Source organism: Manis javanica, chromosome 5, assembly GCF_040802235.1.
Source record: "Manis javanica isolate MJ-LG chromosome 5, MJ_LKY, whole genome shotgun sequence".
In the NCBI taxonomy this organism is placed as follows: Eukaryota; Metazoa; Chordata; class Mammalia; order Pholidota; family Manidae; genus Manis; species Manis javanica.
The window spans coordinates 79409783-79435716 of record NC_133160.1 but is presented as its reverse complement, the minus strand read 5'-3'; the positions used below and the strand labels follow the sequence as shown (position 1 = coordinate 79435716).

Genomic DNA, 25934 nt, shown 5'->3' with positions numbered 1-25934 from the left:
GGGTCAAATGGTAAGTCTATCTTGAGCATTTTGAGGAACCTCCATATTGCTTTCCACAATGGTTGAACTAATTTACATTCCCACCAGCAGTGTAGGAGGGTTCCCTTTTCTCCACATCCTCGCCAACATTTGTTGTTGTTTGTCTTTTGCATGGTAGCCATCCTTACTGGTGTGAGGTGATATCTCATTGTGGTTTTAATTTGCATTTCCCTGATGACAAGCAATGTGGAGCATCTTTTCATGTGTCTGTTGGCCATCTGAATTTCTTCTTTTTAGAACTGTCTATTCAGCTCTTCTGCCCATTTTTTTAAAAATTATTTTTTATTGAAGGGTAGTTGACACACAGTATTACATTAGTTTCAGGTGTACAACACAGTGATTCAACATTTATATACATGATAATTCTAGCTACCAGCTATCACCATACAAAGTTGTTACAATATTTTTTTTCAATTAAAAATTAAAAATTTATTTTCAATGTGGTAAAACTACATAATATAAAATTTCCCCCCCCTTTTTTTTTGAGAGGGCATCTCTCATATTTATTGATCAAATGGTTGTTGACAACAATAAAATTCAGTATGGGGGGTCAATGCTCAATGTACAATCATTAATCCATCTCAAGCCTAATTCTCATTAGTCTCCAATCTTCTGAAGCATAACCAATAAGTTCTTACATGGTGAACGAATTCTTACATAGTGAATAAATTCTTACATGGTGAACAGTACAAGGGCATTCATCACAGAAACTTTCGGTTTTGATCACGCATTATGACCCATAAACAATCAGGTCAAATATGAATATTCATTTGATTTTTGTACTTGATTTATATGTTGATCCCACATTTCTCCCTCTATTATTATTATTATTTTTATTTTTAATAAAATGCTGAAGTGGTAGGTAGATGCAAGATAAAGGTAGAAAACATAGTTTAGTGCTGTAAGAGGGCAAATGTAGATGATCAGATGATCAGGTGTGTGCCTATGGACTAAGTATTAATCCAGGCTAGACAAGGGCAGCAAAACATCCACGGATGCATAAGATTTCTCTCAAAGCAGGGGGGGATGAGGTTCTGAGCCTCACCTCTGTTGATCCCCAAATTCTCACCTGATGGCCCCCATGCGACTGTGCCTGTCTTAGGTTGTTCCTCCCTTGAGGAATCTTACCCATCTCTGGCTAACCAGCCATCTTCCGGGCTCTGCCCATTTTTTAATTGGATTATTTGCTTTTTGTTTTGTTGAGGAGCATGAGCTCTTTATATATTTTGGATGTCAAGCATTTATCGGATCTGTCATTTATGAAAATATTCTCCCATACTGTAGGGTACCTTTTTGTTCTATTGATCATGTCCTTTGCTATACAGAAGCTTTTCAGCTTGATAGGGTCCCACCTGTTCATTTTTGCTTTTGTTTTCCTTGCCCAGGGAGATATATTCATGAAGAAGACACTAATGTTCACATCCAAGAGACATTTGCCTATGTTTTTTTCTAAGAGTTTTATGGTTTCATGACTTACATTCAGGTCTTTGATCCATTTTGAATTTACTTTTGTGTATGGGGTTAGACAGTGATTCAGTTTCATTCTCTTACATGTAGCTGTCCAGTTCTGCCAGCACCATCTGTTGAAGAGACTGTCATTTCTCCATTGTATGTCCATGGCTCCTTTATCGAATATTAATTCACCATATATGTTTGGGTTAATGTCTGGAGTCTCCAATCTGTTCCACTGGTCTGTGGCTCTGTTCTTGTCCCAGTACCAAATTGTCTTGATTACTATGCCTTTGTAGTAGAGCTTGAAGTTGGGGAGTGAGATCCCTGCCACTTTATTCTTCTTTCTCAGGATTGCTTTGGCTATTCGGGGTCTTTGGTGTTTCCATATGAATTGTTGAACTATTTGTTCCAGTTTGTTGAAGAATGTTGTTGGTAATTTGATAGGGACTGCATCGAATCTGTATATTGCTTTGGGCAGGATGGCCATTTTGACGATATTAATTCTTCCTAGGCAAGAGCATGGGATGAGTTTCCATTTGTTAGTGTCCTCTTTAACTTCTCTTAAGGGTCTCTTATAGTTTTCAGGGTATAGGTCTTTCACTTCTTTGGTTAGGTTTATTCCTAGGTATTTTATTCTTTTTGATGCTATTGTGAATGGAATTGTTTTCCTGATTTCTCTTTCTATTGGCTCATTGTTAGTGTATAGGAAAGCCACAGATTTCTGTGTGTTAATTTTGTATCTTGCAACGTTGCTGTATTCCGATATCAGTTCTAGTAGTTTTGGAGTGGAGTCTTTAGAGTTTTTTATGTACAATATCATGTCATCTGCATGTTTAACTTCTTCTTTACCAATCTGGATTCCTTGTATTTCTTTGTTTTGTCTAATTGCCATGGCTAGGACATCCAGTACTATGTTAAATAACAGTGGGGAGAGTGGGCATCCCTGTCTTGTTCCCAATCTGAGAGGAAAAGCTTTCAGTTTCTCGCTGTTAAGTATGATGTTGGCTGTGGGTTTATCATATATGGCTTTTGTTATGTTGAGGAACTTGCCCTCTATACCCATTTTGCTGAGAGTTTTTATCATGAATGGATGTTGAATTTTGTCAAATGCTTTTTCAGCATGTATGGAGATGATCATGTGGTTTTTGTCTTTCTTTTTGTTGATGTGGTGGATGATGTTGATGGATTTTCGAGTGTTGTACCATCCTTGCATTCCTGGGATGAATTCCACTTGGTCATGGTGTATGATCCTTTTGATATATTTTTGAATTCTGTTTGCTAATATTTTATTGAGTATTTTTGCATCTACATTCATCAGGAATATTGGTCTGTAATTTTCTTTTTTGGTGTGGGGTCTTTGCCTGGTTTTGGTATTAGGGTGATATTGGCTTCATAGAATGAGTTTGGGAGTATTCCCTCCTCTTCTATTGTTTGGAAAACTTTAAGGAGAATGGGTACTATGTCTTCTCTGTGTGTCTGATAAAATTCCGAGGTAAATCCATCTGGCTCAGGGGTTTTTTTCTTGGGTAGTTTTTTGATTACCACTTCAATTTGTTTGCTGGTAATCAGTTTGTTTAGATTTTGTGTTTCTTCCTTGGTCAGTCTTAGAAAGTTGTATTTTTCTAGGAAGTTGTCCATTTCTTCTAGGTTTTCCAGCTTCTTAGCATATAGGTTTTCATAGTAGTCTCTAATAATTCTTTGTATTTCTGTTGGGTCCATCGTGATGTTTCCTTTCTCATTTCTGATTCTGTTGATTTGTGTTGATTCTCTTTTTCTCTTAATAAGTCTGGCTGGAGGCTTATCTATTTTGTTTATTTTCTCAAAGAACCAGCTCTTGGTTTCATTGATTTTTTCTATTGTTTTATTCTTCTCAATTTTGTTTATATCTTCTCTGATCTTTATTATGTCCCTCCTTCTGCTGACTTTAGGCCTCATTTGTTCTTCTTTTTCCAATTTTGATAACTGTGACGTTAGACTCTTCATTTGGGTTTGTTCTTCCTTCTTTAAATATGCCTGGATATACTTTCTTCTTAAGACAGCTTTTGCTGCATCCCACAGTAGTTGGGGTTTTGTGTTGTTGTTGTCATTTATTTCCATATATTGCTGGATCTCCATTTTAATTTTGTCATAGATCCATTGACTATTTATAAGCATGTTGTTAAGCCTTCATGTGTTTGTGAGCCTTTTTGTTTTCTTGGTACAATTTATTTCTAGTTTTTATACCTTTGTGGTCTGAAAAGTTGGTTGGCAGGATTTCAATATTTTGGAATTTACTGAGGCTCTTTTTGTGGCCTAGTATATGGTCTATTCTGGAGAATGTTCCATGTGTACTTGAGAAGAATGTGTATCCTGTTGCTTTTGGTGTAGAGTTCTATAGATGTCTTAGATCCATCTGTTCTAGTGTGTTGTTCAGTGCCTCTGTGTCCTTACTTATTTTCTGTCTGGTAGGTCTGTCCTTTGGAGTGAATGGTGTGTTGAAGTCTCCTAAAATGAATGCATTGCAGTCTATTTCCTCCTTTAGTTCTGTTAGTATTTTTTTCACATATGCTGGTGCTCCTGTGTTGGGTGCATATATATTTGTAATGATTATATCCTCTTCTTGGACTGAGTCCTTTATCATTATGTAATGTCCTTCTTTATCTCTTGCTACATTCTTTGTTTTGAAGTCTATTTTGTTTGATACTAGTACTGCAACACCTGCTTTTTTCTCCCTATTGTTTGCATGAAATATCTTTTTCCATCCCTTTACTTTTAGTCTGTGCATGTCTTTGTGTTTGAGGTGAGTCTCTTGTAAGCAGCATACAGATGGGTCTTGTTTTTTACCCATTCAGTGACTCTATGTCTTTTAATTGGTGCATTCAGTCCATTTACCTTTAGGGTGATTGTCGATAGGTATGTACTTATTGCTATTTCAGGCTTTAGGTTCAGGGTTACCAAAGGTTCCAGGTTACTTTCCTAACTATCTAAGAGTCTAACTTATTTCACTTAGTATGCTGTTACAAACACAATCTAAAGGTTCTTTACTATTTCTCCTCCTTTTTCTTCCTCCTTCATTCTTTATATATTAGGTATCAGATTCTATACTTTTTGTCTATCCCTTGATTGGCTTTAGGGATAGTCAATTTAATTTTGCATTTGAGTCGCAATCAGCTTCTCCACCCTCCCTACTGTGATTTTACTACCTCTGGTGACAGCTACCCAACCCTAGGAACACTTCATCTATAGCAGTCCCTCCAAAATAGACTGCAGAGATGGTTTGTGGGAGGTAAACTCTCTCAGCTTTTACTTATCTGGAAATTGTTTAATCCCTCCTTCAAATTTTAATGATAATCTCACCAGATAAAGTAATCTTGGTTCCAGGCCCTTCTGCTTCATGGCATTAAATACATCATGACACTCCCTTCTGGCTTGTAAGGTTTCTGCTGAGAATTCTTTTGTTAGTCTGATGGGCTTTCCTTTGTATGTGATCTTATTTCTGCCTCTGGCTGCTTTTAACAGTCTCTCCTTATCCTTGATCTTTCCCATTTTAATTACTATGTGTCTTGGTGTTGTCTTCCTTGGGTCCCTTGTGTAGGGGGATCTGTGGATCTCCATGGCCTGAGAGACTATCTCCTTCCCCAGATTGGGGAAGTTTTCAGCAACTACCTCCTCAAAGACACTTTCTATCCCTTTTTCTCTCTCTTCTTCTTCTGGTATCCCTATAATGCAAATATTGTTCCGCTTGGATTGGTCACACCGTTCTCTCAATATTCTTTCATTTTTAGAGATCCTTTTTTCTCTCTGTGCCTCAGCTTCTTTGTATTCCTGTTCTCTAGTTTCTATTTCATTTATTGTCTCCTCCACCGTATTCAACCTGCTTTTAATACCGGCCATCGTGTTCTTTAACGATTGGATCTCTGACCTGAATTCATTCCTGAGTTCTTGGATGTCTTTCTGTACCTCCATTAGAATGTTGATTATTTTTATTTTGAACTCCCTTTCAGGAAGAGTCATGAGGTCCATATCATTTAAATCTTTCTCGGGAGTTGTATTAACAGTTTTACTCTGGACAAGGTTCCTTTGGTGTTTCATGTTTGTATGGCACCCTCTAGTGTCCAGAAGCTCTATTCTGGAGCTGCTCAGCCCCTGAAGCAATGTCGGGGGTCGCAGGGGAGTGGTACTAGGGGTAGGAAAGAGCTGTTCCCCGCCTCCTGGCTCTTGTGCCTGTCTCCACTGTCTGAGCCAGTGGGCCGGGCACACAGGTATAAGTTTTTGTCCCAGAGCAGCCAGATATGGATCTCTGCTTTCCACAAGCAGCCAGAATCCCTGTGTCCCCAGGAACTCTGCCTGTATTAACTTTCCAACCCGGTGGTCATGCGAGTCTCATGAAAGCACCATGAAATGTAGGTTTGTGCTCCCTGTGCAGATCTCCGGAGCTAGGTATTCAGCAGTCCCAAGCCTCCACTCCCTCCCTGCTCCATTTCTCTTCCTCCCGCCAGTGAGCTGGGGTGGGGGAAGGGCTCAGATCCCATGGAACCACAGCTCTGGTACGTTACCTCGTTCGCTGAGGTCTGCTCTTTTCTCCAGGTGTGTGCAGTCTGACACGTCCTCTTTCCTGTTGCTCTCTCAGGATTAGTTGCGCCAATTAAATTTTCTAATTGTATCCAGTTTTAGGAGGAAGCCTCTGTCTCTCCTCTCATGCCGCCATCTTTAGTAGTTCTGGAGGCTGGGAAGTCCAAGATGTAGGTACTGGATATTTGGTTCCCCCATAAGGGATCCTTTCCTGACTTGTAGAAGGCCACCTTTTTGCTGTGTCTTCACCTGGAGAAAAAAAAAAGTACAGGTAGATTTTTACATAAGAATGTACATGTAGGATTAAATATGTAAGTCCTCTATGACTGAAAAGAAGTGTATTTCATCTGCATAATAGTTCTAAAAGAAACCAGCCTCTGTCTTCAGTATCTTGGGTCAGAAAAATTTAAACATACTAATGATCTCATTTATTTAGAAAGTGAGTCTTACTCTCTCTACTGGGGATATTGAAATATATTACTATATATTGTTATATTTCAGAAATACTGAAAACTCAGAATATCCCTTATTGTTTGGATAATTTATATAATAAATAAAGCTTACATTTTGCTTTACATGAAGTTTTTTTATCCCCTAGAAAAGAGCAAAATTATAGTTTTTCTTTCTAAAAAGTAGGATACTAACGATTCTTTATAGTTGGTATTAGTAAGATACCATTCTTTCTATATTTAATTTCTTGCCTAATGTCTTAGTTACCAATTATCTGTTAACATAATTAGCATAAGATTTCCAAGCTCCAGAGTCTACCTAATCAAGTCCATTGCTAAATAAGGTAATTTTCCCATGACTTCACCTGTAAGGTAACTATGATACAGTTAGAGGTCATCCTTATTTTCTACTCTTTATTCATTTACCCTTAGGAAGATTTAGGTATTATTTGGTTTTATTGTGGATGTGTGATAGAATTATATAGGAAATTCTTAAAAACAATTTTAATCTTAGGTAATGAGTTTCAGGTGAATTCGTATAATAAGTATAAATTTCATTAATCAAGATTTGAAACCAAATTTTAAAATTTAATAAATCTGCAAAAATTTGCTTGATCCAGCCAACTTTCCACTAGTTTAATTTATATTGACCAATGCTGCTTCATACTCCTATTTGCCAACTTCACTTTGTTGAACTTCTTCCTTTGTTTCATTTTCACAAATACTTACTGACCTACTCCTTGTTGGGTGCTGTGCTGGGCAGTAGAGACACAAAGATAATGTCATGGGGTCTATGTACTCTGTAGGGCCAGGCTAACTGGGGAGAGAGACACGTAAACAGATAAACTGGGACCCCTGCTAGAGCCATGCATACCACCTAGTGCAGTGTTGTGCTTGTAACTAGTAGTTAACTAATATTTATGAATGATTGAATGCCCAGTGTTTAATGGGACTGCGAGTAAAGGAACTTGGTCAAACCTGAGGGAGAGGGTCAATTTGGGAGGATGTTCTAAAGAAGTTATCCCAATCTCTGGGAAATAGACCCACAGAGTCCACTTAATATAAATGCTTATAGAAGTCCTATAATAATAATAAAAAAAATCTAGTAGAGAATTCTTCATTTCTCATTAAACCTGGTATAAGCCTTTTTTTCTTTTAAAAGGCTCTTGGGCATCTTAACCAAAGCTGAGTTCCATGAGATGAATTAACCTTACTTTTGTTTTTAGTTATCTTTAAATCAGGAGTTTCCGTACTTTTCAAATTCTCTCTAGAGTTGATGCCAGTGCTCTTACCCCACCCAACACATCAAGAATTTGTTTTGAAAGTTGCCTGAGAAGAAGTTCAGATATTCTTTGAAATGCAGTAATAACTAGAGGGGTTTTTATTGACTGCTTTCCAACAGAGAGATTTTGTACTATAAGCTGAATTCTTTGTTTTTTAAGTGGTACAAGCTACAAATACTTGATTTGCTAATGTTTTTCCACTGCCATGTGTTATGCACTGTAATTAATCAAACACATTCCTTTTTAAAGCCAGGTTTTCATCTTTTATGTTTCTCTTTTACATTTCAATGTAAAATTACCTAAGCTCTATACCTTGTATAGAGTTGGAATTGAGTAGTTCAAACCATTTTTGACAATTGTAGTTCATAAGCACAAGGATAAATTTAGAAAGTTATAGCAAGTCACACCCATTGAGGATAAAGTTATATCTCAGTTGTACACCATCTTATGGGAAAATGTCAGCTGCATCATGGCATACTAAGCTTATGAGAAATCTGTCTGAATTTTATTTTAGTCTCTCTGATATATATGTACATATGATATATATGTACTATATACATATGTATATACTGCATATGTACATATATGTGTTTATGTAAACATAAGTACACATGCACTATACATATACACTGCAGAGTCTATTTTATTAGCACTTCCTTGCATTTCATGCAAGATGTTGATAGGTCAACAGTACAAAAAAACAGGCCATCTCCCAGAGGTTACTCTGTGGCCAGTATCTCTAGTCCATACCCTCTCCTGGACTTTTTTTTCTCGTATTTTCAATATACTTCTACACAGCGATAGCACTTCAAATTTAATCAATCCAAAACCAAACTATTATATTCTCTAATTTTAGGGTACTTTGTTCCCCCAGATTCCTGGTCTGTATTGGAAATGCCACTCATTGCATGCCAAAGCTAGACATCTCCAAGTTTTCCTGAATTTGTTATTTTTTTTCATAAATACTCAAATTCTATTTCCCCAAGTTTTATAGCTTCTTTTCCCTATGTACATGACAAATTGCTTCTTTTTTCATATTGCTGTTCTTGATTATGTTGCTTGCCAGGACATTGCAGTAGTCTCTAAAATTTTCTCAGAAATGCCATTCTTTGTCCTTCCCCTCCAGATGTTGTTAGAGTGACTATCTTAAAACCCATTCTGGGCTTGGCTTTTCCTGTCGTTCATCTACAGGGTAACACTGATTCTTCATATTATGTCATACAAGAACATTCATGGCCTGGGCCCTGCCTGACTTTTATAATTTTACTTCTTTCTTGTTTCCAACATGATCATTGTAATTTAGACACACTGAATTACTTAGAGCTTTTCTGCACACTATCTTCTTTCATGCCACTGTAGCACTGCACCTGCTGGTCCCTGTGCTTATGTTTTCCACTTGACTTATCGCCAGGAACTTATCAAACACTATATTGCTATTCCTATTCTACATCTAAATGTACAAGCATCTATTGCTAGGACTACCTCTAAATTTATCTCCCTAGCTCCGCTTTTGCCTACTTTTTATTCACGGATCATTTTGCAGCTAAAGTTGTTTGTTTTTTAACACAGATCTTGAAGTCTTTTGAGGGGACAGGTGTTTATTTCTTCTACATTTAATCCCTTCCATCTAACAAAATGCCTGACACACATTAGGTGCTTCAAAACTATGTATCTTATTTACTCTTGAGTAAATAACTTGTTGTGAAGGACTGGTTAAATGATTTTAACTATTTAATATCAAAGTAACCTTTTGTTTGACTTATTTCCACTTTTTCCAAATTGAAGCTCTGATCTCTGCAGTATGTACACATTCAGATAGGTATGTCTATAAGCCCTTTTAAGAATTTAATCATGTTAATTCAGTGAGTCAAACTGGGAAGTTGTTTTCTTCTTATACAATGCATGTAACATATAGTTTTTAGTCGGTTTTTTAAATTTAATTTTAAAAAGGTCTGTTGACATTCTGCTGTGTACAACTGGGGCAACATGATGAGAACTAGGAAATGGATGTAAAAATGATTTTACATACTAAACTTAGCATATAAATATAACTTATATATTGCATTTGGCAAAATGACTTATGAGAACTAGAGTTTCACCTTCTATAATTCATCATTTGCACCTAACGTGCATTTATGTCATCACAGATGTGCTAAAGAGGCTGAAAGCTTTGTGTGCCCACATGGGACCCACATACTTTGGAGAATGGGGTGAATAAACAATTTCCTAAAAATTATATGCACATTAGAAAGATGGGTTCTTGCCATCTCAGAGATGACAATAAGCTTAACAGTTTAATGAAAGGGACTAGAGGCACAAATTATTTCTAATAAACAATGTAATTATCATGCTGAAATAACTGGCTGTCAGCCAGTAATTAAAAAGACTTAAAAAAAAAAAAAAGTAGAAGCTCCAAGAGTGGCAGCAACAGAGTTCTTGGGTCTATTATTCCCAGAAAATTAAAATAGTATCTTGGGACAAGAAATGGTATTAGAAGTAATGAATTTGAATCCCTATGTTATTCTGGAGTAAATACTAATACCACAGAATCTATATGCTCAAGTGAAAATAAATTTGAGTTGAGTAACTAATGCATTTGCTCTAAAGTGGTATCTCTTTTGAAATGGTATAAATGAATTCTGAACTGCATTTAAACAAGAGAGTCAGGTTGTCACAGTCTGTGGTTGTTAAGCTGTAATTAAGTGATATGTCCTAGAAAAATCAATCTGATAATTTACAGTTGCACTTTAGGCTGTTGTAAAGAAAAGTTCTTTCTATATTTCCATGTGCATCTTAACAGGGCTACATGAAGATCAATGGTGTAAGGATATATATCATGATAGAAAAATATATGTGAGTTCTTTTAAAAGAGATGCCAAATTATAAAATAAGCCATTGTGAAGCTCTCATTGCAAGGATGTATGTTTTGTTCAATCCTGAATAAATCAGTGTGAAAAAAAGCAATATACTTTTCCATGTGTGCAGTACATGGGGTGCGGTCAGCCCCCATCCATGCTGTCATAAAGCTACTTCTATGTGAGTGATGTCTGCTTCAGACCAGATGGTCTGAAAATGGAGAATAATCAGACCAATGGGGATAAAAATGCAGTGCCTACCTCAAGGGGGCAATAGTAAATTAACACTGTAGGATGCCTGGATAATAAAAAGTTGATGAAAGATATTTTTACTTGGTTGGGGTTGTTTATTCATATCCTGACAGTTCTAAGAGCCTTCAAGGGAGACTAACCCCTGTTTGAGTCCATTTATCCTGATCCTTAAGTGTAGAAGTGGATGAACTCTATCTTACCCCCTAAATGTCCTGTAATATTTTAACATGCTGATTAGTCAGAGGATGAAAAGAGTTTTGTTTAGAGAAGATTCCTTAAAGAAAGAATTTGATAAACTGTGATTACCCATTATGTCAAAAGCTTTCTCTTGTTTTCTTCCTCATCCAAATCTCACTATAGTTGTTCATTATTCATTTGTAAATCCCACTCTTTTTATGACCAGTGGTGGGCCAGAAGGTAATTCCTTCAGAAATTTGTGAAAACTACACAAAATCTTGATAAACTCTTGTTTGGCACCTTTGAGGAATGTTGAGTTTAAGATGCTGGCAGGACATTTTTACAGAAATGTTCAGCTAGTTGGAAATTAGGAAAGAGATTAGGTCTGAGATACAGATTATTTAAAAAAATAATTTGTTCATTATTTCACACACAATTAATACCAACCAATGAGAGAACTGTTAAGAATTCAATCATATATAGTTGCAGTATGTATTATTAAACTTTATTGTAGAGTTCCAAGTTTTCATTCTTTTTGTTGTTGGCATGTTAAATGTCATGAGTTCCATGTTACTTTAACTATTGAAAATATTAGGAGATATATGGAGAAACAATAATGTTAACTATAGGATTTGTAGAACATTTTGCTTACCTTTGCACTGTCAGCATTTTGAACATAGAAAAGTAAGCAGAACTTTTCAAATGTATCAACTCAAACGGTAGCGTTAGGCATCATATATGGCATTAAGCCATGAAGTTCCAGAATATCTCTCAAGTCAAGTGGCACAAATAGCAAAAGTGGGGAGTCATAGTCTCCTAATCAATGCCATTCTCTGGGAGTATGATAGACTCTTCAGGGAGAAATATTAAATATTAACTCATGAAATAGTTTAACAGCTGAAGCAATCATTAAGGTGCTTACCTAACTGAAGCCAGGAATGTCTTAAATCTGTTATGTAATTGAAGCCTCCTGAAGATTATCTTAACCCTTTAAAAGATCTGAAGTATTCACTTGCAGTGTTCTTCAATTAATTTTTAAAATAAATCTCAAATTATTTAAACTGCCATACAACCCACAGCTATAGCAAAACATTTCCCATGTTACTCTGATTTTCTTAGTACAGATTTGTAAATGTTGTAAAAGGAGCCACAGGTATTTCCATTTACAAACTTATATTTTCCTATTTAAATTCAAAAAAAAAATGGACGTACTGTAGTTAGTGATGGAACTTCTGAGTTCTGTAGGTGTTTGAGTCATAGGTGGAACAAATGTGTGGAATACAAGTAATCAAAACCTCTTGATTTTCTGTCTGAGGAGAAGTTGCTTAAATTTTCAGTTCACTGTAAAGTTTAATAGGAAACTGAGAATTATAGGCACTTTAAGGAATTTTCCATCTACCTTTATAAAAGGTCCCATTTTGGGAAAAGCTGCAATGTGTATCATGGTGACAAGCATCTTTGCTGTGAAGCTAGGCCCAGAAACATTTTCTAAAGTCTCATGTCAGCAAAACAAAGTCACTTTTCAAGTCAGACTTCTGTGTCATGGAATACTAACTGGGGAATTCATGCTCCTTCTGTTCAATTATTCTTCAAATATTTACTTACATTTGTTAAAAATTTCCAGATCGCATAAGAAATTTGAGATATATATAATAGTTATCAAAAATAATTATCAAATGTGTATTATAACATTTCTGGTTTAGGGGTTTTGTTCCTACTAATTTAGGTTTTATGTGTTCTTGTGGTAGTAATTCTAATTCACTGAAGAAGGTACTATCACATTATTAATATTTTAATTCAGTTTTCAGGAAAATGTCACAGAAGAGTGAATGTACACAAAATTTTTAAGGTATAAAATTGTCTCTAAGAACTTACATTTATCTTAGAAGGTTTAGCAACTGAGATCTGTGAACCAGATCTAGTCACCATGGATTTGCAGTAAACATTTTGAAGACTGGAGAAGTGCTATTTGTCCAATAAATACAAAGGATGGGAAAAGCAGAATAACTGTCACTAGTAGTAAGTGAAGAGTGTAACTCATGTATGATCAAAGAGAATCACACAGTTTTTATAATTACAAAGCCTCAATAGAGTGTAACCACTAAAAAGATGCTCTAAAATTTGAGTTATCAAACCTTTTTTCCAGTTAAAGAACAAAATTGTGGGTACTCAGTAATCTTTACTGTCTCTTAGACTGTGTAGTACTTTAAATACATGCACATATCATTTTCATTAGAAGTCTTTCATAATATGCATAGTCTGCATTAGAAAAATTGTCTCCACTGAGAAAAAGATACTGCTTTTGAATAACTTATTTTTTTAATCTGTTTACTCTTTAGTGATTTTGTCACCATTGTGTAAGTTAGAAACAACTTATTTTTCAGTGTCACCATCTTTTCTAAGTAAATGTTCCATTTAGTTATAACATACATACAAAAACTATAAATTATAATGTTCATCTTGATATTTGTCAGAAAGCTGACACACCCATTTAACAACACCCAGAACAAGAAAGTAGAGCTAGAACATTACCAACAAGAAGAAGCCCTTTTCTGGGAAACTACTATTATGACTTGTAACAATAAAGATTGTTAGTTTTCCCAGTTTTTTATATTAGATAAATGAAATCATAAAGATGTCTTTTTGGGGTCTGACCTATTTTACTTGACATTACTTTTGTGAGATATGTTGATATTGCATATAGATATGGTTCATTCATTCTTATTCCCACTGCTGTATAATATTCCAGCTTTGCTCTCTTTTAAACTATAAGAATTCTCTGAGGGATTCATGAATCTCAGCATAGTATTGCAAAATAATCTTAATGTTGGAAAGGGATTGAGTTGTTAAGCTGTAGGTGGTTCTTATTTTTCAATGATGATACTCTTAGGGAAAGCATTGATGAATGAAATAATTTATCTAGTGTGCTAGTGAAAAACAATTTCAAATAATCTCATATAGCAAAAAAGCCATTTGCTTAAAATACTCAGTCATAATTTACCGGTTAAACTTAGATGTTGTTCTGATCCCGATTCTCAATTTTTGTGTTAATAATTATCTTACATGACATCTCAAAAGTATGAACACCTATGTCTGAACCAATTTTCTTAGTACATAGGTCGCTATAGTAAGAACAGCTTTTGGGGTAGTACCATTAACTGTCTGAATATTAAATCACCTGTAGTATTTTTAAGTTAGTAGCAATCTAAAGACCTATTGGAATGACACTAAAAATGTAGATGAATATGCATGTTTGAGCTAAAGTTTTCAAATTTGTGGTTTATGGCAGATTTTACTAGTGAGAGCAGAAAAGAAATGATCAAGTTAGATTTTTGTAGAATAAAGTGGTTTACCTGTCACTTATGTGTTCTAACTGTAGGAAGGAAACTTGTGGAATTCTTTTGAAAGCTATCCCAGTACATTTAGTAACCAGTTCTCTCTTGCCCCTCACCCCGAAATTTTGGCTTATATGACAAGATGGTGACAACAATTTGAGGTACCAAAAGAACTAAATTTTCAAACAATCCAGCAGCCCCTATAGAAAAGTATGATTATTTACATAAAAGCATTTGTATGTCACAAAAAGTGTGTTTTGTAAAATCTTCATTGTTAGAGAAAGACCGAACACACCCATTCTGGCTCCTCTTTATCCTTTCACACCCGCACACATCAGAGTATTTTCAAATACTCTTGGTCTTCTGGCAACCACCTTCATATTTAAAGAAGATCATGTGTATGCATCTATACTTTGATTTTCCACTGTTGATTTGTATTTATCATTTACAAGAAAAAACACAATTATAAAACAAACCCAGTTAAGTGTTCTATATGCCTGACATTGGGCTGAGCACTGTCAGATCCTCGTATTTAATTTCCTCAGCAACGAGATGCATAAAGACCTGAGCTCATGTAACTTGTGATTTGCTGAACAGGGTTCTACTTATCCAACATTCCTGGGGAAAGACCTATGGAACTGTAGAAATGTCCTGTATTTCATGATGTTCATATTAAGGTTTTCCCCTTCAGGTTATTTTAATAAATGTTATTTATTTTGTATTGCTATACAAATGTGGATCTCAGAGTAGACAGGTAAATGACCCTGTTTTTACAAAGGAATAACTGCATCTTAAGAAAATAGGCAAATTCTTCAAATTCCACAAGAATATTCAGCAAATATTTGTGAAGGGTACACTCCAAGCCAGAGGCTGTGTGGAGGGGAGGTGCCTGTTTCACTGTCTCTCAGCTAATAGAGGTTGCTGGCTGAGTCCCACTGTTAGACTAGTGCTTTTCAAAATTGAATAATGTATTAAACTCTTTTAAAGTATAAAAAAATACATGTCCTCCAGCATTGTTGTTTTCATCATAGTGTTAATTTAAGTATAAAAACAAAACTACATAAAGTTCCTTAAAGTCTTAGATCATTGCTGAACAGAAAATTTTACAAATTAAGCATAAACAAAGCACCAGAATATTATTAAAATAAATGACACCAATTTAGTAGAATGGATAGAACTAAGGCTAAATTACAGAAATTGAGTTTAATAAGAAGATTTAACCTCTTTAATTTTAATTTTAATTATAGAATTAAATTCTATAATTTAATATACTTCGGAATTGGACTTTATTGAAAACAACATAGAGAACATCTTTGTAACGAAGTTATATTAACTATTATTAATACATTTAAGATTTTGTTTCCTACTTCAGAATAATAAATCTTAGAGCTATCAGAGAAATTTGCCAATGTCACTTTTAATCGCATGACATTTGATAATCATTTAAAACTCACTTTATTTACTTTGAGATGTGATTAACATTGTAGTAGAGATGTATACCTAATAAGAGCTAAAGTTGGAACTGAAAAATGTTTCACTGTGGATTTCCTATTGCATTCACTGCTAATGGTTGATGCAAGTTGGACAGCACAAAAATAGCATCCAAGCCTTATGTTTATTTGCAACTTTAATGTGCACTGACTGCTGTGCTAAAATTCTTTTGGTTTTTATGTCAGTACTTTCCTGCTGTGTATGATGACCAGATTCTCTGACCAATCTCTGGATTACAGCAAAACTTCTTGCATATCATGCATATTTATATCACCTCTACCTCACTTGTTATGCCCTGAATTATAAACAAAAAGCATATACCAAAATTAAATGGTTGTACTCAGTTAAAGGGTAGCCATCTAGCCATTCATTGACCTGTGAACACAATTTAAAAATTGTAGCAAACTTTTGGGTCCCTATGAATATGCCCCTAGACCCTTTAGGGAAGCATTCCTTTAGGATATAATGTGATTCTGTGATTACACATTCCTCCTTGCCTTTCATGGCCATCCTGCTGGGTGCTAAGAAAGTATGCTGTTTTTCTAACATTCAGTTACAAAAAAACATACAGAACTGTGTCAAGAAGAATTTAAGAGGAAATTTTTCTTCCTTGGCTTGAGATGCCACACTAGGGTTGAAAAGGGGGCAAGTTTTAATGACATCCATCTGTTGCAGAGAGTAAGTGGGCTCAGCATTTGAATTTGTTGTTCAGAGTTAGACTTTACAGGCATAAATACAACTGGTTTCAGGATCTGAGAGTCCTAGGGACATGAAGCAGCTATGCAGAAAGAAGTTAATCTTATATTTGTCTGAGACTTTCCCCCACAGGAATTGCTATTGCCTCACTCTCTCTTTATTGTGCCTTTATGTGTGAAATCTGCTGGTTGAGCTAGGAGGCATCAGTCTATTTTGAACACATACTTTTCCCTCTGCTTACACTTAATTTTGAAATTCTTATTTTGTCATGGAGAGGGAAACACAGCATGGTAAAAATTGCTGCATCTCTCACCATGAGTCCCTGAATCCTCTTTCATCCTTCTGTTGATTGAAGGATAGACTAACTCCTGTTTATCCTAAGCTCTCATGTCAAGAGTTTTAATCACAGATTGACCTCATTGTAGTGTGGAACATGCCTGTGTCTACGTGGAAGCTAGAGAACAGTATGTATTTCCATGAAGGTCTCTACTTTTCATCTTCAATAATGTCAATATCTATACGTAAATTTTGAAATCTAATTTAATTTTATTCTTTACACCCATGTTCTGGAAACATTTCATAATACATCCATTTATTTGCATTTGCAAAATGCATTTTTAATGCATTTTCTCACTTTGGGAATAAAGTCCCTTAACAGGGTTCCAGAAGAATCTCACTTAAAACAAAGTCTAGTATCACTCAGCTGTTGAAGAAGTCCTGGCAGGAGGGCTCAGGTGTTACATTCCCATTGGGTCTAGGCCCTCCAGAATACTGGAAACTTTTTTTTTTTTCTAAGATTCCAGGGCTTGGCTGTAAGTCTTAGACTTGCAATCTACTTTTTAGAAGTTTGACTCAGAAAAGAGAAACACAGTTATGAAAATCAATCACAGCAAAAGCAATCCTCAGTGTCATGCCCGGTCCCTAAGAAGGTCCGAAGAACGTGCTCCTCAGGGACACTTGCAGCCCGCTTCAGGCCAACATCTCCCCCTCTAGGCTCTTACAGTGCTGTATACAGGTGTTTCTTCACCCTTTTGGACCAGGTGCTCCTTTCTGGCTCTACCTGTTCACGGACTTCTTTTTTTTTACATGAATGGTGGAGCACCCTGATCTTAGTTCCTGAGTTTAATCATATCAGGCATGTAGAAACAGTCACTGGGGTGTGTACTTTACCCCCTTTTTCCTCATTCCCAAATTAATATGTTTCTAGGTAGTTTGTTTCAAGTCAGCTCTGAATTTTTCTAGGTACATAGGTGGCTGATAGATATGAGGGAGGGATTTTAGCCAAGAATTCTCTCACCAGCTAAGACACTCTGTTTAGCAAGTCTATGATTTACAGAGTATGTAGACCAAGGACATACCATGGTTATCACAAATGATGTAAACCTGTAGCTCGTAGGTCAGGTATCTGTAGAAACATCTTCTTTGGTGTTTTGGTGGGGTGAGGTAGAATAGCAGGTAATATGGTTTTGAGGCTGATTAATGTGAGTTAAATCTCTGGTCTTCCATTGAGTAATGTGTGAGCTTGGAAACTTTCTAAACCTTTCCTCACCTATTCAATCAGCATAAAGATAGCTTCTTCGTGGTAGTATTATTGTATTAATAATATAATGCATTTGACTGACTCCTTAGCTCTGTGCCCACACTGAACCCTAAATAAATGTCACCTGTAATGGAAGCCTTGTGTAAAAGATGGAAGTACTTTCTAAGCACAATCTTGAATGTATAAACATACAGCACATAGAACTACTACTATTTTTAAACTACATATGAGAAATGATGTCATACTTTCTAATGGTCACCTACTAGTATTTAATTTTTGTTGTTTTGTAATAAGTAATATTTCTCATGAGTTACTGACACAACATAATGCACAGGGCTCTGTTTCACCCGTAAGTGCTGTGGCAAAGAACCCGTGGGGGAAACATCTTCCTGGAATTTAGTTATTTGCCGCAAACTGCAGAATAATGTCACAGACTAGGCATTTTAAAGTGAGTCACACCCCAGTCCCTGCAGCACTGCAGGTACGACGAGGGCAGCCTGCCACAGATGGGCTTTCGGGAAGCATGGGGATGGGGAGGAATGGGGAGACACATTTCTAAAGAGTCAGGCTGTGGATTCCAGACGTATAGATTTCACTCAGACCTCTCAACGCTTCATAAATTAGGTGATTTGCAAACATATAAGCCATTATGGTATTTGGGTTAAATGTGGGGTAATTTAGTCTTAGGGTTTTCAGCCTTCCCATGTGTAAATCATTTTACCAGTATGCAAATCATCCCATATATGAGACTCCCAGAGAAAATGCTTCCATTTCTGTCTCTGTACATCATCACTAGTCGTAATAAGGAGATCTGAGAGAGTGTGCCAAAAGCCCCTGCCAAGTACATTTTTCAAGGGAGGAAGGCAGTGTCGCCTGCGGAGGAGATGCCGGCCGGAGAGCCGCCACACCTGCTCTCGCTTCCTAGTAGGGCAACTACGTCCCTGTTCATGTTACCGCCTTCCCTTTAGTCAGGTATTATAATGCAAGACTTAGAAAATTATGTAAGTGTCTTGGAACCTCACAAAAGGCTTAACATCGCTACTGTGTTAAGGTTTGAAAGTCAGGCTTTGTAGGAAGCCAGAGAAGCAGGGTGACTGTAGCCCAATTCCTGGACCAGCTCTCCTCAGGACGTTTTGTGGGAAAAATGCAGCTAATCCTCCCAGGATCCGATTTTGATGGGAGTGGGAGTAAGATGAGGACTTAGCCAGAGGTCTGCATCAAGAAAGATCATCTTTAGAAAGAAATTTTAATTTGGTATTATGTCAGCTGGTTTGCATTTAATCTTGTTTTCCTAAAATCACCAGGATCACAAAATTTGCGTCAGCCCCGTCCACACCTGCCAGCTAGTGTATCTTCTTTCCCCAAAGCATCCTCAGAGCTTCCCGGTACTGCCTGTAATGAGGACAGATGACTGCCAAGTGACCCACACTCAGCATCACCCACCAGCCCCATGTGAAAACTGAACAATAAAGGAAGAGAAAGAATACACTCAGTGCCTTTAATTTTTTTCCGTTTTCTGATTCCTTTTGGCTTGACATTAGGCTCAGAGTCTCTGAAGCTAAGATGAAAGAGTAACAGTGGGCTTGGGGGTAGTACAAAGTCATCTTCAAATATGGCTGAAGATTTAGAATAAAGCAATAGCAATTATTTTCATTTTAATGATTCTCTTACACTTTTCAATATAACAGACTATATTTTCCATTGACTTTCAATACCTTGAAACAACTGTCTAGAATAATTGTGAATTGCTACCTTTTACTGTGAATTATTATTCAATGCTTTAAACTCAGTACTGAAATATTTTGCAAGTGAATCTTCTTTTCTGACATGCAGTATAAACATTCTTGTCTTTCTATCTTTAATATGTTTTTATTTTATCAGTAATTCACTAAAGGTCTTTTTTTTTTTTCCTCACAGTCTGACAGCAATGCCAGCTTCCTTCGAGCTGCTAGAGCCGGCAACCTTGACAAAGTAGTGGAATATCTGAAGGGGGGCATAGACATCAACACCTGCAATCAGGTAAGAGCTTGGCAACGGGCTCTGTAGTATGCAATGAAGAAATACTCATTGTCTGTAGATACATTCCAAGAACGCAATGTTAATTTTTGTCTTTATTGAATTTGCTAAAACACCACTGATTCAAACTTCAGAAAGTCCATTTTTACCCCCTTACCAAGCTTTTGAAACCTCAGATGTTTATATCTGAACTAATATTGCTGGCAAAATAGAAAGATCAAAAATAATAATTGAATGTCAATTTTGTCTGTGAAAAGATCTGGGCCACTCTTGGCTGGGATGTTGACCAAGAATGATGTTATCCAGACTCTGGCTTCTTTTCTTTTCTGCTGCATGCCTTTTATTCATGAATAACTAACTGTTACAATTTGGGACAGAGAAAGAAGAGGATAAAATAAAAGTAACTCCCTCCTTTTCCCCCTAATCAGTTTCAAGATATGAACTGGGATGAGAAGAGGTTGAAACTACTGGCTTAAATGAAGTGTTTGGATTATTCATTCATCACATCCATTTGATGAGGACTTTAGACCGTATACATTTTGGGTATTATTTGGTCCTAGGGTTGTTGAGATTTTTGTGCTATTCTTGACTAAGCTTTTTATGCTGTGAGTTAAAATGTCTTGTGGACTCTAGTATTCACAAAAGTGTGCTGGCTATTGTTGGCACAGTTGCACAGTATGTGTGTGTGTGTGTGTGTGTGTGTGTGTGTGTGTGTGTGACAGAGCTGAATGGGAAGTGAATAATCCTGGCTAATTCTAAGTTAACAGAAGGTAAATTTCACTGTTGGACTCTAAATATTCTAGAGAAGGTCTGTTCCTATCCTGGTATATATATATATATATATTGAGCCCACTTAAATTCAATCTTTAGTCCCCTGAAATTAGTACATCTTTCAACTACAACTTTTCAAAAACTGAAACTGATACCTTCTCATACTGAAATTTCCTATCCTCTCACATTCCTACCTGCTGATTTCCTCAACAGTAAGTCAGTTTCAACAGTTCTCCACCCCTCACCAACCCCCGTCCAGTCTGGCACTCCCCTTTTGGTCAATCCTCTACATCCAAATCTGTGTTAACTCGAATCACCCCACGGTTGCTCCCCATGGTTGTCACAACAGCCTCCATAATTAGGTCTTCTGCATCTTGTCTACTCTGGTCACTCTCCACACTATGCCTTGACTTAACTCTCTAAAATAAAAATATGGTCATGGCACTCCCCACCCCCAAAACTTCTTACGGCCACCAGGGCTTAGAACAGAGAAGTGGTCACATCAAAATCACCTAGAGGCTTTTCAAAGGTGCAGGACTTCCCTTGCTCCTCCTGAGTCACCAGCAGAGAGAGCATTGTCCCTGATAGCAGTTGTGCCTTGTCCTTTAGAGGAATGTCTTTCTCAACACTGCTGAGAGTTGCTTGCTGTTGGGAAAGGCAGTCTGCTGTCACCTGAGCATTCCAGCATATTCTTTTGGGTCTGACAAGAATGAAAGACACTGAATACTCTTTATCTGGGCCATTTTTAAGGGTGTGCTTGCAGGGAGCAACTTTGAGGGATTAGGTAACACCTCCCTCCAGACAAAAAGTAGGCTTGTTTTTTCTTTTTATAGAAGCTGTGAATCCCCCAAGTCAGTATTCTTTATTATTTCTCAGAACCTACCTATCTTCTTTCCCTTCCTTCCCTCCCTCCCTTCTCTTCCTTCTCTTCCTTTCTTTCTTTTTATTGAAGTATAGTTGATACCCAATATTGTATTGGTTTCAACTATACAGCACAGTGGTTCAATAGTTACACAGATTATTAAATCCTCACCCCCTCTAGTGTGGTTACTATCTGTAAACATAGCAAGATGTTACAGAATCATTGGCTATATTCTCCATGCTGTACTACCATTCCTGTGACTGACTAATATTATGATTGAGTTCTCAATCCCCCTCACCCTACCTACCCACTGATCCCAACCCATCCCCCACCCTGGTAACTACCAGTCACTTCTCAGTGTCTAGGAGTCTACTGCTATTTTGTTCATTTTGTTTTATTTTGTTTCTTAGATTCCACATATAAATGAAACCATATGGTATTTGTCTTCTCCATATGGCTTATTTTACTGAACATAATACCTTCTAGGTCCACCCATGTTGTTGCAAATTGCAGGATTTCTTTTTTATGGCTGAATAATATTCCATTGTGTATATGTACCACATGTTCTTTATCCCCTCATCTGTTGCTGGATATGTTGATTGCTTCCATATCTTGGCTATTGTAAATAATATGGCAATAAACATAGGGGTGTATATATCTTTTTGAATGAGGGATTTTGTTTTCTTTGGGTAAATTCCTAGAATGCTGTTACTGTGTCATATGGTAATTCTATTTTTAGTTTTTTGAGGAACCTCTATACTGCTTTCCACAGTGGCTGTACTAATTTACATTCCTACTGACAGTGTAGGAATGTAGGAACGTTCCCTTTTCTCCACATCCTCGCCAGCATTTGTTATTTCTTGTCTTTTGGATAGTGGCCATTCTGACTGGTGTGTGGTGATATGTCATTGTGGTTTTGATTTGCATTTCCCTGATGATTAGCGACATGGAACATCTTTTCATGTGCCTGTTGGCCATCTGTATTTCTTCATTGGAAAAATGTTCAGTGCTCTTCTTTAGCATAACCCAGAGCATGCACAGACATCCATCACTGGTCCTGTGTGTCACCCCTATTGGATTGCGAAGGGAGCATAGAGAAGTGGCACAAGCAACCTGCTGACACTCAGTGGCTGCTTTTGCTGGAATTATGAAGTAGTTTGTTTTTGGTAGGAGACTTGTATCTTCTGCCAGCCCAGAGTCATCAAACAGTAGCAGTTTTGTTTTTAGCTTGTAAGTAAGATAGAATCTCAGACCTTACATTGCTCTTGGTAAGGCCAAAGAAAAAGTTCTGAAGTAAGGCCAGGCTCCTTGATCCCAGTGTATTCATAAGATATTCATATCCTGCATCTAAAATTCTTATCCACCTTATTTTCCATTATAAATCTTTTTTAAAATATGTTTTTAGTGTTCTCTTGAGCAAATAATTTGAACTTAGCTGTTTTAAAAATAGCAAGAACATCCAAATTTCCATATGAATATATCAACTTCTTCCAAAAACACCTAGGAGATTGAGTATGAAATATTATTATTATTATTATTTTTTTTTTTTGAGAGGGCATCTCTCATATTTATTGATCAAATGGTTGTTAACAACAACAAAATTCAGTATAGGGGGGTCAATGCTCAATGTACAATCATCAATCCATCCCAAGCCCAATTCTCGTCAGTCTCCAATCTTCTGAAGCATAATGAACAAGTTCTTACATGGTGAACGAATTCTTACAGAGTGAATAAATTCTTACATGGTGAACAGTACAAGGGCAGTCATCACAGAAACCTTCGGCTTTGATCATGCAATATGACCTACAAACCATCAGGTCATATATGAATATTCATTTGATTTTTGTACTTGATTTATATGTTGATCCCACACTTCTCCCATTATTATTATTATTTTTATTTTTAATAAAATGCTGAAGTGGTAGGTAGACGCAAGACAAAGGCAGAAAACACAGTCTAGTGCTGCAAGAAGGCAAATATAGATGATCAGATGATCAGGTGTGTGCCTACGGACCAAGCACCAATCCAGGCTAGACAAGGGCAGCAAGACATCCACGGATGCAGAAGATTTCTCTCAAAGCAGGGGGGGTGAGGTTCTGAGCCTCACCTCTGTTGATCCCCAAATTCTCACCTGATGGCCCCCCTGCGACTGTGCCTGTCTTAGGTTGTTCCTCCCTTGAGGAATCTTACCCGTCTCTGGCTAACCAGTCATCTTCCGGGGCCATACAGGGAAATGTAAAGTTGGTAAGTGAGAGAGAAGCCATATTGTTTGCAAAGGTTAGCTTTTTACTTCTTTGCAGATTTATGCCCTGTGGCTTCTATGCCCAGCACTTGTCTCGAGTGAAATATTTTATAATGATAACATATTACCTTACATTTTAAAAAAGTATATTAAATACATTATCAAATTTTAATATCAATGCACTAACTTTCTAATGCAATTTCATTTTGTAATATGCTGAAGACTGGGGAATGAAACAGTTAGTTCATTTAGGTAAATTAACACAAATCATGCCAAAAAACAAACCTAAAGAAAATGAAGTTAACCTCAGTCAAACCAATTCTACATCAGTCTTAAGTATAACAACTATATTAACTATATGTAAGATTTTAGGTTTTTTAAGAAAAATGATTTCTCAGCAGGAAATATTCAGTTCTTATTTGCTTTATAGACTGACCTAACTTCTTCAGTTACCTCAAAAAGTTTTCAGTAGTCTAACATATTTTTCTTGTAGTAGCCATTTGTCCACTCTAACATGTTATTACAAAAGGGAGAAACATTTATTTTTGTGAGAAAACAGCATAATGTCACAAAACCACACAAAACTTGGCTGTCAAAGGTGCAGGTTTCTGTCTTCACTTTGATCAAGTCATTTCAATGCAGAAAGTGACATTTTTCTGATCTCTAAAGTAACAACAATACATTCCATCTTACATCACTGTTTGCAATGTAAATTAAATTATGAAATATGAAAGGACTCTCTTAAGTTGTATATTCTAATTATAATCACTGTATATAATTCACCAAGAATGAGAGTAATTAAAATTGACCTCTACACAAAATACGAGACTGAATCTCCTTAATCATCTGAATTTAGTAGGTATAAAGTGAATGTCTGGTGTTGGTTCTTACTACTGTTCAAGAATGTACATGAATAGAGATTATGGAAACAAAGTGAATAATGGTAACAAATTAGCTATTATGTATCAGACTGTGCTGGGAGCTTTACATGTAATATAATTGTCAAGCAGCAGACAAATGTTAAGAAGTATGCACTCTCCTGAGTTTACAAGTGCAGAAACTGAGCCCACAAGTGGTTAAGTGATGTTGCCAAGATCACACAGCTCTGTCTTCCCTGTACAGGTTTTTCCTACTGCAGGACACCTGTCTGAGATGATTGGCTCTCCCCTTCAGAATGTACAGTGGCCTTTATCTTGAAGCTCAGTATAATTTTTAACCTGCCATTGTTAATATAAGAAGAACTTTTAATCATCCTTAGATTAACATAATGGCAGTTAGAGGAACTGTTAAGTCAAAGAGCACCACCACCAGGATTACTACTAAAACTCATAAAATATGGAACACAAAATAATTTTCAAACACCTAGGAGGGCACAAAGGCAAGTCTTCAGCCAAAATATTGCTATATGTAAATATGTAAAAGCTCAAAGTGTTCTCTACTTTGTTTCTAAGCCTGAGTTTCTCAGGAGCATTAAGACTTGTAACATAGAACCAGGACTTCCTGTACCCTGTCGTATTTCTCAATGAAAGGCAATCTGGGCTGCACCAGCTTTCAAAAAATATCACACGTGTTGGCATACTAAGATTCCTAAACTGAAATTTGGATGAAATTGTTTTTCTTTGTAAATTGGTTTCATAGTGACCATGAGAATTTTGAAATGTAATCCCCAAATGATTTGGCTTCTAATCATTTAAAGGATGTGGGAAAAATTCATAGATTTGGCAAAAGACAGTTTCTTTAAAAAAACAAACTTTGTCTTCCTTTCTCTTTTCCAAGTGGTTACAAATTTGTTAATTTCAGTTTCTTTAAAAGATTAAACTAGTAATTTATTTATTATCTCTTCTTTATTCAGAAAAGAATAAACCTTAGCATTTGTTCCCTATTTCTGAAACTCATGTATACTTATGATTCTCTTATTTAGTA

The 25934-nt window shown here is 36.4% G+C and overlaps 1 protein-coding gene across 21 annotated transcripts in view; it reads left to right on the top strand.

Annotated features, from left to right (window-relative positions):
• ANK2 (ankyrin 2) overlaps positions 1-25934 on the top strand; it is a 351461-nt gene that overhangs the window by 119308 nt on the left and 206219 nt on the right. For all 21 annotated transcript variants that reach the window (XM_037001140.2, XM_073237157.1, XM_037001145.2 and 18 more), the window contains exon 2: positions 20038-20139. In XM_037001140.2, coding sequence (XP_036857035.2) covers positions 20038-20139 — 102 coding nt within the window. The remainder of the gene's footprint in view (positions 1-20037; positions 20140-25934) is intronic.